The 16,162-nt window shown below is 36.9% G+C and overlaps 1 protein-coding gene across 1 annotated transcript; it reads right to left on the reverse strand.

Annotated features, from left to right (window-relative positions):
* Nucleotides 1-8,738: 8,738 nt before the first annotated feature.
* On the reverse strand, nt 8,739-12,854 carry LOC110114431 (galactinol synthase 1; the record flags this gene model as incomplete). The annotated part of the gene is given in 4 exon segments (XM_020847309.2): nt 8,739-9,399; nt 9,519-9,653; nt 9,719-10,039; nt 12,575-12,854. Coding segments are annotated over 4 exon segments (970 nt in total), but the record flags the coding sequence as incomplete, so codon positions are not given.
* Between the last annotated feature and the right edge of the window lie 3,308 nt (nt 12,855-16,162).

Raw genomic sequence — 16,162 nt, forward strand, 5'->3', positions numbered from 1 at the left:
CCAATCCTCTGTGCGCCTCCCATAGAGCTTCCAGGCTGTTGTCTCCGCCGGGAGCCACCCGCCTGCTGCCTTCGGCCATCTAGCTCTGATACCAATACTGATGTAGGATCAAGGTAGAAGCACAAGCAGAGCAGAGAATTTCAATGGAACAGTGCAAGCTTCGCAAGCTGCAGAGTTCAATTCGTATATTTGGGAATATCAAAAAAAACTGTCCAAACCTTACAGCCAAGACTATAAGGCCATACGCCTTTTACTAAAACTGTAAAAACAACTAAAAAGTGCTACCTGTACTAAGGTATAAAAAGTAGCATAATCAGAGTAAGTGGAGAAGAAACTATAACTAACTAAAGCAATAAGATAACTTATCCTGCATGAGAAAAATAAAGGTTCGGTACTAAAAGTGCTCCGCATCAGTAAAGGGATCTAATGCACTATATATGGTGAAATCTGACATCCTCAGACCCTGAATATCTTCCTTGAAGTCTTTGAAGAGAAATGGTGCATCCATAGACATCTAAGGACCCACTGACACTTCCTCAGGAGTTAGAAAATGCTCTGTCATAGGACTAGCTATCTGATCTATGGAAGCATGAGAAAGCGCAACATGTTTAGAACCTGAACATTTGTAAGAAGACCGAGGTGCCTCAGTATGGTGGAAATCATGTCCTATATCCTATAGTCTAAGAGGAGCATTGAGCCCTCAGTGTAGTGTGGCCCTCATTATGCATCCCTGCATAAAAAAATAAAAGAATATATATATATTTCCAAAGGGATGAATAATTGATCAATCAACAAAAGAGAAAGGAGGGAAGAAGTACGTAAGCTACCTTTACTGCACCTAATCTGTAAAAAATCTTGTGAAGGTTTTTGGCCCCTCAGCACTACTAAAGCTCGCACCTGGCACTCATACATCCAAGCACCATGTTATAAGAGAGAGGCAAAAGAAACCCGTACCTAGGGGTGTCAATAATTGACCCGACCTAAAAACCCGACCCAAAAATTTTGGGTTTGGGTTGGGTTGACCCAAACCCAAATCGGATCGGGTTTTGGTTGCAGTTTTCGACCCATTTCAAAAAATAGGTCGGGTTTGGGCTGACCCGGGAATCCGAAAATGACCTGAAATGACCCGACTGCTCGGTCTGCCCACTCTGCCCATGTCATTCTGCCCGCATGCATCGACCCGCTGCAGCAGTGCCACGAGTGACGCGGCGTCACCGTCACATCACATAGTCGAGTCGCGTATGCCCAGTGCAGCAGTGCCTGGCTACCCGCGATCCAACTGCTCAGTGCGGCAGTGCCCAGTTGCATCTGCTCAGCTGTTGTCGTGGTCCTACGGACCCACGATCAAGTCCGCCGCATGTCGCCACTATCTACGCAGCTTGTCGCCGCTGCCTGCATTGCTGCTGGGCGTTGTCGAACCTGAAACACCAGACCCGTGCCACTGTCAAACCCAAAGCGGGTCGAGTTCGGGTTCGAAAAATCTACCCGTATGCAAATGGGTCGGGTTCAGGTTGACTCGAATAGTGTCGGATCAGTTCCATGTTCGACCCAAACCCAACCCGTGAACCCGAAATTGACACCCCTACCCATACTTAAGTCAAGTGTGTATAGCTGATACCCATTTGGATATAAGAAGGAGCTACACGAAAGGTAGAACCAATACTAAATCCCAACAAGTGCAGCCAGATTATAAAAGCCACATAGAACCGGGCCTCCAAAGGAACTGTGCCCATATGTGTGGTATCTGCCACATCAGGAATGAGTGGTCGTCCATCATATGTTGTAGCATGTGAAAAGCCAATTTGGCAAGCCACCCTATTCGACTGGTATCCCTCTAGCATCACAAAGTTCCTTGAACAATGGCATAACTATCCTGGGCTTATACTGGCAAAATACTAGGCTACCCTCAAAGTGGTCCCACTCTGCACGTAAATACATCTCATCTTCCTGCCAAGTCCATCAGTGATGACATTTTCTCTCAGATAAGATGGTAAACCGATAATATATTGCTGATGGAATAGAGAAAAATGACCCACCACCAAATTCGGAGCGAATAAGAAAAGTCGCACTCGCTCTGACTTTAGAGTGGAGAAAGCATGTGCTAGTTGCATGACTATCGGATATCCCTTCTCCAAAAAGTACGGGCGACACTCTAGAAACGAAAAGGCACCTAGGATGTGTAAATGAATCTGACTATATAAATGATATCATGGCAAAATCAGATCCCGCAGCTCGACGGACGTCTCCTTAGAAACTACACGAAAGGTCATGTAAATCATAGCAAGCACTACTGGAGCCAAAGAAAGACGTTATCCCTGAGAAAGTTGGCTAGTTGCTAAAAGAGCACTGCAATTATAGATCCCACTTTAAGCAGGAGAACAAAAGTGAATAACTACATGGCCAAGAACCTTGCCAGAAACAAATCCTCGTCAATGCTGGAAATGTAGAGGAAGCATAAACAACTGAAGAAGGCTATGTAGTCTCCTCTAACAACAAAGTCTTGGGTCGTAGGCCAAGGTTGAAGGGATCATGCAATACTACGACAACAAGAGTAAAACAACTGTCCTGAGAAAGCTATGTACCTAAATGTCCATAGTCCTAGTAGCTTTGGCACGCATCAACAAATTAAATGATATATAAACCTGCTGGTAATGAATTAATAGGATATGATTGATAAGGCACAAAACCCTCACTTAGCTAAGTTTGATTCAAATTTGTTCTCTTAGACAAATATCCACTCCAAGTCTACAAGGTACCCTTAGACGAAGCAACCCATAGCTGTCGACAATTATCCTTCTGTCAGGTTGGGTCGACTACCTCCTCTAACTAACTAGACTAGGGACCATGATGGTCCGGGATGATGAAATCATGAGATCTTGATCGGGCTCATCATCGTTCTCTCAACCATCCTCTTTAAGTGCAAGATGGTGAAATTTTTTTTATTTTCAATATTAAATTCTCAAATACCTAAACTCATGTTGCTACTATACACTAGATACCATGTATCTATTTTGACAACTAGCCTCAATCGAAAGTTCCCTCTCGTTATCATGAGGGGTAATTAACTATAGGGGCTTGCGCCTATAAAAAATCAAAACTCAGATCATAAAGTCCTTGCAACATGAGGGATAAATCTCTGGGTAGCAACTTATCTACAAATCCAATCTGCCTTCTGAAAATTTGCCTCGAAACTTAAGTGTAAAAACTCTCATCGACAACCCGAAAAAGACCCGCAAAGAGGCCGGGGCACGAATTTTCAGAGCTCTCACCAGTCCCTTTCAAAACAAGAACAACAAAGAACCTAACTAAAGTAAAATATGAATCTGTAATGCTACCAGCCATAGGCACCAAAACATCAGTACCTGATGCTATATGTTGCTCTTGAGAATGAGAAAAAGGTGGCAAAATAAATCTTGCAGGCCTATTTTCCTCTGCGTGCACTCACATTTTTTGCAAAGTCAAATGATGATATGCTTTATAGTAAGCTGGTTGATTGTTAAGAGAAGCGATGACAAGGAGGGCATGAATGTAAGTATATTAATGCGTTCTTGAACCAAAAAAAAAAAAGCGGACAGTAAAATCATCAACCATGAACGGGTAGAAGATAGATGACTAAGCTTATAGATTTCCAATTTATATTAAGGACGGCTATAAGTTTTTCTTACCATACAACTATTTTATAGTCAAATGAAGTAGCAACTAATTTCTTGAAATCCAGAAGTCATATACGATAGTCAATGCAATTACATTGAGCAACAAGTTTCAGAGACCTTGACTTTACACCTGAAGAACCGAAGCACTTGATTTAATAAAGAGAAGGGTTAGGTTTTGTTTGAGGCAACTTTCTTGCTGCTTCCTAAAGTAATTTTTTAGAACAAAAATTAAATTTTTATTTTAAAAAACTGATTTAAGAAGAAGTAAGAAAGCTGTCCCCAACAAAGTCTTAGGCCTCGTTTGGGACGGCTTTCTTTATGCTTCTTAAAGCAGCTTTTTAGTACAAAATTAAAAAAAAAATTGTTCTAGAAAGCTGTTTTAAGAAGCAAAAAGGAAGCTGTCTCAAACGAAGTCTTAGTTTCGAGGTTGTTTTGCAGAACCAGCAATTGCAAAGTTTGCTCCTTTTCTAATATATGAGCCTAGAGACAACAGAAATGGGTTAAGGTATCTAGTGTTCAAGCTTTCACCTGCTAATCATATACTCGAAGAACAGTCAACCACAATTTCTAACAAACTTGGAAGAATTAGACCATTTGATCCAAAATTTGTCTTAGAAGAGTTATACAGATAAAGTGGCACTGAATATATTCATAATTTATCCTTGAGGTATCAACTTTATTAAGGACAATATAGCACTTGGTTTCCAACCACATCAATCAAGTATAACAGAACTAACCAATAACCAAACTTCACAAACATTACAAGATGAAGCAGCATTGCTTACAGATTTCCATAAACAAATAGGCTAATTACACGTAAATTTGGGCAAACTATAGTTAAGTATACAAATCAAATCAAAACTCTTAATCATGAATTAAATCTTTTCAAAGGGGCTCTTAACAATTTGTCAGTACCATCAACAACAGCAAGGCTGCAAAACTTGGGTTTCAAGCAATAATCTGCAAATAAGTTAATTTATCTTGATAAGAAAATGTTTGAAAATGAAAGCTAGGCTATAGATGTTGTCGGATTAGCAGGAGACCTTACAGGATCTTTAAGATTAGTCTTCTTATGAACAATATGAGGTTCCATTTGTTCTGCTCAACAATTTCTGAATTTCATTGAATGTCTGCAAGCATTAAAATGCAGTAGATATAAGACAACCTTTCAAACGCAATCTTGTTACAGAGTTATACATAACATTTGGGGTATTATAGTTTAAAACCTTAAGAGGATATTAGTCCTAATAGGTGCATTATAAGGTGAAAAGGTCCAATGGCCCTTTAAATTGTGTAAAATCAAATACAATCTTCTAAATGGAGTGAAATATTAATAGCACAATTTCACTTGAGCTTGTTGAATAAAGAGAAACAGTTGTTAACAGGAGAATGGTGATGAAGCTGAGAAAGATTGAAGTAGTGTGGGTGGCATCCCAAATGTAAAGAGTTTAAAAAAGTTATAAAAAATATGAAAAAAAAATTATGATTTTTTTTTAGATGGACATAAGAAATGATCAAGACAAAGGTGAAAGTGTAAACAATGTGAATCAATTTACTTGTGTAATGGCATGTTTGGGGAGTGTATTATCTGCTATAATGATGACATGTAATTTTTCATTTTAATGTATTTTATGGGGTAAATTATGATAGAAATAATAAAACATTTATATATTTATTTGATTATTCATAATGCTAGTACAAACATTCCTATATAAATGCCAAAGAAAAAAGCAATAAGAAAAACACAATAAAAAAATATATTCTCCATAATAGAAATATAATATAATAATCAATGCTATAAATTTTTAATAATATTAAGCATATATGATAATACTAATATGATAATTGTTCCAGCCAAAAATATTCGTGATGGTAGAGTGGGAGTTTTTCGTCTTAGCGATGCATGAAAATTCATCACACAAACAGATAATTGAGATGACAAGAAAACACCAGAGATTCTTTTCGTGGAAAATCCAAAGAGAGAAAAATCACGAGGCCTTGCTCAGATAAAAATATTCCACTATATTGATGTAGATTATAAAAGTCGACTTGTCCCTAACTTGAAGACGGTCAAATTATAATAGTTTGAAGAGTTTGGCACGCTTCACACAGGTACCCGGGAATTTATAATAACCATGAACAAATGGCAGATGTCAGAAGTCTGGTGGTGGTGGCTGGGAGATGCTTCAGCAGAAGTTTGGCAATGGAGGCAGCCTAGTGGTTGGATGGAGTGTCAGTGGTCAGAAGAAAATCTGGTAGGTGTGGTGGTGCTTGGGAGTAGATCCGACGATAATCAATAGAAAGGCAGAAGTCCGACGGGCTTTGATGACTAGGATGAGAATTAATGGCGATGGTTGGTGGTCGGGAAGAGATCCAATGGTGGCCAACGAACAGGTTGAGATCTGACAACTGTTGGATCCAGTGGCTGCCAACGAACAGGTAGAAGTCTGGCGATGGTCGTTGGACGGGAAGAGATCCGATGGTGGCCAACGAACAGGATGAACTCTGGCGACGGTCATTGGTTGGGAAGAGATATGATGGAGGCCAACGAATAAGTTGAAGTTCAGCGACAGTCAATGGTCGGGAAGAGATTCGATGAAGACTAACGAAGAACGAAAGTTTGACGACGATTAGTAGTCGGGAAGAGATCCGACGTTGGTGTTGGCCAAAGAATGTAAGAATGCTCTCTAGTTTTCTCCTCTCTTTCTGCCTCCCTCATGTGAAGAAAGAGATTCTATTTATAGTTTTTTTAGATTGGCATGCTCAGTAAATATAAAGAAGTTCTAGGGCAAACATGAAGTATTCTATCGGATGGCTGATATCAATTCCCTCAGTCATGGAGCATTCTGTTCAGCATTTAATACCTTAATGATATTAAAATTATGCAATCTTGGGATCGTGGATTCATCTCATCAAGCCATTCGATTTGACTATAAGCATGTCATCTTTAGATATCATTTGGTCATCCAATTGCTGCTCTAAAGCTTTCAAGTATGTTTTGGTCCTTTGATTTGGATTCATTTGGGCTTGGATTGGACTGAATTTGATGCCATTGGGTTCATCTACCTGAGATGTTCAATTTGTCAATAACTTTGTTTAAATCAAAGTTTGGATGATCCCAAATTTAATTTTTTGAGACTTCCGACTCATATTTGAATCAAGATTCGTGCCCGATTAAGATGATTTTTTGGTGACATATCAATAATAAAATAATTCTAATAACTCTAATGCCCTCCCACAAAATCACGATGCTACAAGAAAATAAATTGTAAGTTTGTATGTGCAGAAGAATAGAGCGATTCAAGCCAAGAATTGTTTAATAGCATTTCAAAATTACCAATTCAAGCCAATGAACACTAGAAAAAGATGTTCTATAAAAAGCCAAGAACAACAAAGCATTTAACGTTAAGCCAACATTTGTGAAAATCAAAGGTGATGCAATCATCATGAGAGACAAGATCCTCATAGGATTTTGAAGGGATCATAATGAATCTTTATGGGATCCTTGAGAATTTGACATGTGTTTATTTATTTATTCTTGTTAAGAGTTTAATTAGGATTTTTCACTATACTAGGATATAAAATTGTGTAAATTATTTGGGAAAGGATGCACTTGAATATTCAAGCAACTATATTTTCCTCTAAAAGTAACATCCTTTGATGCTAGTTATAAATCTTGGGGTTTGAGGGTTTTGATTATAAGTTGCTAAATTGGGAAAAAACTTAATGATGTAGTGTTCTTACCTCTTTGTTATACTGTTCTTTATGATCTTATATGTGTTGTTGCATATTGAAAGAATTTAGGTCTTCAAAATGAAAATTATCACATTTCATTTTTGCATCGTATACCACCTAAGTGTGGTTGCCTAAAAATGCTATGTTATGTTCTTCATGGTAGAAGTGATATCAGAAAATTGAATGTATTTTTTGGCATGTTGCGTCTATTCTACAACAATATTTTTTACAATGCAACTGAAGTATCAAAAAATGCATCAAAATGAAAATGAGTTTACTTGTCGTCTCCATATTTCATAATTAAACTGCCAATTTGAAATCTTTAATGATCCAAATTTCACAAACATATGCATCACACTCAAGTGATAGAGAAATGCATTTGTAAGTACCTTTCAGTTAGTGTTGTTACATATCTAGAATTCTTATTAAGCTTCCTAACAGTCTACTAAGCAAATAATAAATAAAAAGAAGACCTAGTTGACTTATGGCTTTATACGACATAATTATTTTGCCTGCTTTTAAGAGAAAAAAAAAAAATTGCAAAGCAATCTTGTGATAGAGAAATTATAGTCTCATTGTAGAATTCATTTATAGCATCCATATCTTTATATGGTAATAGCTAATTTATGACTATGGACAGGGACAGGGGATGCATATGTTATACTCCTTGGAGACTCCTTGAAAACATTGATGGAGCAATACATGTTTGTCTTCTGTCATGTATTCCATAGATGGCACTCTTTGTTTTATTTTGTTGCTTAGTTAGATTTACATTTTAAGTCCTTAGTAAACTTTATTGCTATTGTCAAACTACTTATAACTTGCTTGTTAATGAGAAGATTCCTTAAAATGTCGTTAAACACTTAAACTTTGAAGTCTTGGTTTTTTTTCCTTGTGAAATTGCTCTTAGAAACTTAAAATGCCTTTTGTCTATAGTTGTCTTCTTTTCTTTTTATGTGAGAAGGTAAAGAAGTTGTGGCTGAATTTGGAATTTGAATCCACTTCAATCTACAATCTCTGAAAACCCAACCAAGCACAAATTTCCAAAACCATGTAGAATTGCTCTTCCTCTTCTCAAGTAAAAAAACAATCTAGAGTGCCGCAATTGGAAACAAGATCCTTACATGTTCTATTGTCACACAGTCTTGATCCCAAACCTGGACTCGACTGAAGTTCATCAGGCCACCAAGCAAACTACAAGTCTTGTTGATCCACTGCACAGTTAGGTTCAATGAGTTCAACTTCTATACTTTTTATGAAATTATACCATGTAGTCAACTATGCATTGCAGATTTTGATCCCCACTTTTAAAATGGGGTGATTGGTCGAGCATAGCCATATGTAAAATCACATGAAATCTAACATAAAATTATTCATAAAATCCGTTTCTCCAACTAAATTGCTTCTGCATAACTTGGCTCAACTCAGCGTTCTCTCTTCATATTAATTTGATAGGATTCCTTATAAATCAATTCCCTAAGAGATTGATTGACACCTAATTTCTCTCTTCTTTAGCTTTTCATTCAATCTCTTCTTTAGCTTTTCATTAATCAACTAAAAATTTTATATCTTTTCACATACATCTTTGATCTAACCCCACTCCAATCTTTCTATAATGGAGAAATAATAATCTCTGAATAGCTCTCAGGCTACTGGTAGCTCGGTGCAAGTGGCAACCTTCTATAGATTGAAGATATAAGTCCCTTCCAGCAGGAACTTAGCATCTTACTATCTCTAAATTTTGCTTATACATATTTCTTCTTTCTTTCTTATTCTCCTAAGCTGTAGAACGAGCAGTGACATGAATAATCCTAGGCTCCATTATCGAAGCCAAGAACGCAGAGTCATGAATTTTGGGAAAACCTTCTGCTTCGTCCTCTGATGCCAACACTTCCATCTTGAAATTCAGTGATTCATCATTGTATATCTCCCACCATTTAGCCACTAGCATCTTTATGTCCTCTCTGTCCATGTTTTGTTCTTTTCCTGTGTACCTCCATGGCTTTGATCCCTATTATAACGTGAAAACAAGTTTAAAGTCTATCAAATAAAAATTTTTAGATCATTTTCATTCATGAGAGGCATTTAATAACAAATAATTCATTCATGATTCACATTCAGGAAACTTACAGCAGCACAGTAATGAACAACCTTAACCTTGTCGAGTTCAACATTCTCTGGGTGGCGCCACAGCATGGCAAGAACGAGGTTGTATATAAGAGGAATCGGCTTATAGATTTTCCCGAAGTACATGTTGAGGAAATCCTGCCAAAGACAGATATAAATTAGAGTTTAATGGCATTTTATTATTTAAATAATGAAGCCATTACTTGCTCGGCGAAGGGAGTTGGAGTAGTATTCTTGAGGCAGTCAAGCAAAGCTTGGCAGGTGAGGCGACTGGGTTCGAACAAGAACATGCCGGCGTTGAAGTAGAGAGGCGGAGGAGATCCCATCTCCGGCGGCCACTTCACCTTCTCCGGGCACTGTTGACAATAACCAATGGAATACTGGCGGGAATGACTCCATGTTTTCTCGCAGAAGCAGTCCATCACAGCGTAGAAATGTCCGTCCGGCAAGTCGAAGAGGTGGTCGATGTTATCATAGACTTGTATGTCAGCATCCAAGTATATCAACTTGCTGTATTCATCAAACTGCAAGCAGCAGTATCAGTATCATTAAGTAAGAATAACTCGTTTTGATTCTTATTCAATAAAATAAACGAATGGCTAACACATCTATGAAAATTTGTTAAATTTAACGTTAGAGTACATAATAATTGCAAATGGAGCTATGAGTCTTTATCCGTGTGGGTGTCAAAATCAGGTTTCGGATCAAATTTGGGTCTAACATGAAACAGACCCGGCAATATTTCATTTAAAAACATGTGATTTCCTATTCGCGAGTGGTGGATGGGAGAATCGAATTTCCGATTTCGTGTACATGAGAGTTACGGGTCGGGTTTTCGGGTCATGTCTAATATTGACACCCCAACTTATTCGTGATCAAAAACTACATTAGTCGAACATGAATCTCGAGGTATATTTATATTAAAAACTTCCAAAATAAAATATGGGATTATTCGAATTTCAATTTCTGCATACTTATAATCAAATTGAATGTCTCAGTGAGATGAACCCAACGACACAAAAACTAGTCCAATCTGAGTCCAAATGGACCCAAATCAAGGAACCGAAACATATTTAATAGCTTCAAAGAATAAATTGAATAATCAAGTGATATACAAATACAACATGCTTATAGTCAAATCGAGAGGCTCGACGAGACAAATTTCAGCAAGCCTAAGATTATCCTACTGCTCTCTCTCTCTCCCCACCCCCCCTGATACATGAAGTTGCGGACATCGCATTCTCATCTTTTTTTAATTTACTTATTGTGTTTTAGAAAGTTAGAAGTTGCCTAATTATCTTGTTAATATTAGAGCCATAATTATAATAGCATGGGTTGTTATAGAATCATTGTGGGTCTTGAAAATTAATAGGTAGTTAATATTTGCTTATAAAATTTAATTAGTTATCTAATGAATCTTTTGGAATTTTATGTTATACAAACACTCCCCATTAAGGAGAACTACTGTATTAAAAAAATTTGAAGAGATTGTTCTATGAGCCCTCTCTCTCTCTCTCTAATAAATATTTTGATATTATAGGCACGTGCTCTATCCTTCTACTCTTTCCTAAATTATTTCTGAAATTTAAACAAAGAGAAAATTGTTTAATTATTTTATTTTCTCGTTATCTTCCTTTTATTAAAAATAATTTTTTAATTAAATTTACATAAGAATTTGAATTTTAACAGGACATAATGAAAATCCCACATTATAGGATAAAGGCTTATTTTTGTTGTTGCCATTATATTCTCTTCATCTTCATTCCAATGTTAGGGTCTCATCATTTTCATGGAGAATATCTTATTTGTCCTAACATAATCTATAGACACACAATTGAATAAATAATATGAAGAAAAATAAACCATATAAGATACGTGTGGATACTAGTTTTATATTTAATATTGTGTTCTAATAAATTTGTACAATTTTTTTATTAAATATTCTCTACATACCAATAAACATCAATCCATATTAGACAGATCTACATAAATCTCACAAATCTTTTATATATTTACAAATCTAATAAACAAATTTTTATATTTCTTTTAATAAAATTTAATTCTTAAATCATATAAAAAATATTATCAATATTAACTACTTTAAAATAAAATACATCTTTCTATAAATATATTTTAATGTGATTTAAGTTCTATTTGAGTACGGCTGCAAGCGAACCAAACGTTCGACGAGCTACTAGCTCGTTGTTCGGTTTGATTAAAACTCGTTTGTGATCGTTTAATTAACTAAACAAACAAACTTGAACAATATTGTAAATACTCGATTCTTAAATAAACAAACTTGAACACTAATGCGTTCAGCTCATTTATGTTCACAAACAACATCATTTGAAGTTCGTGAACAAGCTCGATTTGTGTTCGATTTTGAACTCGTGAATAAGCTCAATAAAAATAATTAATATTTGACTATAGAATTAATAAATATAAATAATCATTGTTTTTTACATAGACAATTGCTTTTATTATAAATGTGTCTGTTCATAGATATGTTCATGAACGTGTTTGTTTGATAGTTAAAAAAAATTTGTTAAATATGTTCGCGAACAAGCTCGATAAGCACTAAACGAACGAACATGAACTGAACATGAACCGAACATGAACACTCATTAATTTAAATGAACCAAACATGAACATAAACAATAAGCTCGAACAAACATGAACCAAACTTGAACAAGCTGATATTAAACGAACACAAACATGAACACTCACATACTAGGCTCGGCTCGGTTCGTTTGCAGCCCTATAATTGAGCCAACTACAACATTTTTTAAAAAAAGTAATCATTGTAAAATTTTACAGAGAAAATGATTTTATTCAAAAATTGCCACGAATATTAAAAATATTTAAAAAAAATTAAAAAATCATTTTTATAATTGATTAAAAAATAATTTTTTTTGTAAAAAAAATTTATAAAAAAAAAATATTAATCAAATAAAAACATGATTGCACATTAAAATAATATGCAAGTAAATATAATACTCAACAAAATACAAATAGCTCTAACTGAGAGAAGCGAGATAATGAATCATAGCACTACTCACGTTCCATATGCGCAGTTTGGAATAGTTGATAACATAATAAGGCATGGCGAACTGGACCTGGTTCGCCGGCGGATGGACCGGTTCTATCTCACGCACAACACATCCCTGCAGCCTTAACATCTCCCGGTGCTCCGCCGGCACATCAGGAAGAACGGCAACCACCAATTCATCATAAGCACTCTTCACTTTCCTCAATCCCTTCGCCAATCCCACCACCCCTTTCACATAATCCCCATTTCCGGCCAAAAACGTCACGTATCCCTTCTTTCCCTCCGCCGCCACCTTCCCGCCGCCGTCCACTTCAATCCCGTCTCCGGCGAGCATCGCAGGAGCCATGCTGAGCAATAGGGTGCCTGCTTGCTAAGTTTTCGAGATAGGCGCTCGTTATGGTGGACTTAGTCCGTCCATAAATAGAGGAAGGGATGAGCCTAAATGTATCCGAAATGCATGGGAAATGAAACGCAAATGAAACTTACGATGCATAGTTATTTTTCCTATGGTTTTATATTATTTTATCTGCTGGAAAAGGATGGCGATGTTATGGAGGCTCGAATGAATGACGGAGAATTCGGGACGCTTCTGGCGGGAAGTCGGGCCTTATCAAGAGAATGGACGGCTGATATTCGTTTCTCTTTGATCAATACGCTTCCAAACCAGTGAGTTATTCCGTTTCTTCGTTGTGAAGTTTGACTGTTTAGTATTATTATTATTATTATCATTTTTTAATATTGACTGTTAAATATTCAGAGTGTCCACTAGGGTGCAAATGAGTCGAGTCGAGCTCGAGTCGGAAGGTGTTCGAGTCGAGCTCAGTTGTCGAAAATCAAGCTCGAGCTCGAGCTCGAACTTGAGTCGAGCTCGACTCGGCAGAGAGAAAGCCAGCTCGTCGAGCGGGAGATCGAGTCGTCCGTCGTGGACGTCGTCGTCCGTCCGCTCCTCTTCCGCGATCGTAGTGCTGCTCGTCTTCCGCGATCGAGTCCGTCCGCTTCCTCTTCCGCGTCGAGTCGTTCGCTTCCTCTTCCGCGATCGTCCGTCTCGAGTTGCTCGTCGAGCAGGAGATCTCGTCTGCCGGAGCGTCTCAGCCGCAACATCGTCACACCGCTTCCGCGTCGTCCGTCGCCGCATCGTCCAGCAAAACTACAGTATCTTGACCCAAGATCTCGTCCGTCCTCTTCCTCTAATGCTTCATCCGTCCGAGCGTCGCAGTCGCAGACGTCGCCTATCCGTCGCAGCGTCGTCGATACTCGAGATCGAGCTGCTCGTCGAGCGGGAGATCTCGTCCACCCGAGCGTCTCAGAGGTCGACGTTTAGGTTTTCCGATTTCCCGCTCACGCGATTTGGATTTCTCGCCGTCGAGCTACTCGTCGAGCCGACGAGTCGAGTCTGGCGAATGTTCGAGCTCGATAAGCCTTCGAGCTCGAAACTGTGTTCGAGCTCGACTCGCGAGCTCGATAAGCTCGACTCGTCGAGCCAGTTACCGAGTCGAGTCCGAGCCGGCTCGCGAGCCGACTTGACTCGGTTGCACCCCTAGTGTCAAATAAAAGAAATTTAGGGTTTTATTATTTTTATATTTGATTTGTTTAATATAAAATATTTATGCATATTAAGTGAGCTCTATATTTCCGGCATATTTACATGAAATGGTTGATTGGCTTCATCGATGTTTGTTGAATTTTGGCAAGTGATTACGATGATTGTGACATACTATATATTGGGATGACTTCACCTAGTCGACCATTGGGGCTGAGTTCCTTAGTTGAGTTGGTTGAGTAACTTTGATGCTTGGAGCGACTTTGCTAAGTCATTTAAATATAATTCAAATGTAAATTTTAATAGTTTTTGGCCAAGTCCTTTTCGGTCCACATTTAACTTTCCTAACATAGTCTAGATTTAATACGTCTACTATGTTGACAATCATCGAAAGCCCAACATTTTATGTAATCAAAATCATCTAAGGCGACTCTCACTAATCTAATATGTCAAGCTACTCCAACCTTTTCACATTTGTACTCATTTCGTATTCTATCTCTAAGTAAATCCGCTCATCCAGCTAAGCACCTCATACGTTGAGCACTTAGTAGTTTAATTTTATGATTTTTTTATTGGCCAACATTTTGCGTCATAAAGGACTACAGGTATAACCATCATCTTATAAAACTTTCACTTAAATTTGAGCGGAACTTTCTTATCACTAAACAATCCTAGTGCATTCCTTCACTTCAACCATGCATCCAACTTAAATTCTAATAATAATATCATTATCTATTTTACCATCGCTTTGAATATGAAATCAAATATTTCTACTATGCTTCTTCTTTTTTAATGATTTTATCACCCAATATCACAATCCCATTACTAGACCTATTACTACTAAAATCAAACTCCATGTATTAGATTTTATATATACTCAAACCAAAAGTATCTTGACTCTAATATTGATCTCTATAACTCAACCTTTCGATCAACTCACTCTCTAGTCTTATCAACAAGAAAGATATCCTTAGTAAAAAGCATACACCAAGGCACATTCCCCTTACAAATGTCTAGTAAGAACATTCATAACTAAAGCAAAAATATATGCGCTTAAAGCTCATCATTGACATAATCCACCTAAAATATACAAATACTTGACCAAACCACCTTGTATTTGAACTCACTTTGGCTTCGTTTCGGACAACTTGCTTACTGCTAAAGCAGCTTTTTAGTAAAAAAAATTCTTGAATTAAAAAATTCTCTACTAGAAAACTGCTTTAGAAAGTAGTCTCGAATAAAGCCTTCATCCTCTTCAATGTTTAGCACAAAATTTTAGGTAATAAATGTGTAATGAAATGATTAACAATTAAAGGAAAAGTGAATGGCATTGTTTTTACTAGATTGGTTTGCTTTTGAAAACAGGATCTAAATAATTATTTGCTTTTTTTTTTCCTCCAACAGTTTGGCTTTACTCAAAAAATAATGCTAGAAATTTTAGCATACTTTGGGCTTTTAAAAAACATAAATAATTAAGGCAAAACGGAATTTAAATTGAAATATAAGATATTATTATAACTTTGCAAGAGAATTGTTTGGCATTTGAAAATAATATTTAACCATATTTTCATTTTTATATTTTATTGTTTTTATCTTATGAAATAAAAGATAATTATTTTTTTCAAATTATTTATAAGATTTGGAGGAAAAGAAAGATAATAAACATTTTACTTTTTCGCAAAAATACTTCGGAGAATTTTCATAGTGTGGCTTTCTAAAAAATTTTACTTCTTTTTTTATTTAATTTAAAATGTCAACGTATAAATAGAAAATTATGCAGCAATAGTGCGAGCAAGTCATTCATAGCGGGCTGGGCCTCCCAACTATAGGGACTTTTATTAGGTCCGTTGTAAGGACGTAGAGGACCATCCGGTCGGAGGTAAAATCCCGCCAAAAAACTCGGTATTTGTCCGGTATTGCTAGGTATTATTTGATAATGACGAGGAATACCGCTCTGTGAAGACCAATACCGAGTTATACCGAGCTATACCGAGCAATACCGAGTTGTACTGAGTTTTTTGTAGGAAAAACTGGTACAACTTTTGTATAACTCGGTAT

This window comes from Dendrobium catenatum, unplaced genomic scaffold (assembly GCF_001605985.2).
Source record: "Dendrobium catenatum unplaced genomic scaffold, ASM160598v2 fragScaff_scaffold_798, whole genome shotgun sequence".
NCBI classification, from domain to species: domain Eukaryota; kingdom Viridiplantae; phylum Streptophyta; class Magnoliopsida; order Asparagales; family Orchidaceae; genus Dendrobium; species Dendrobium catenatum.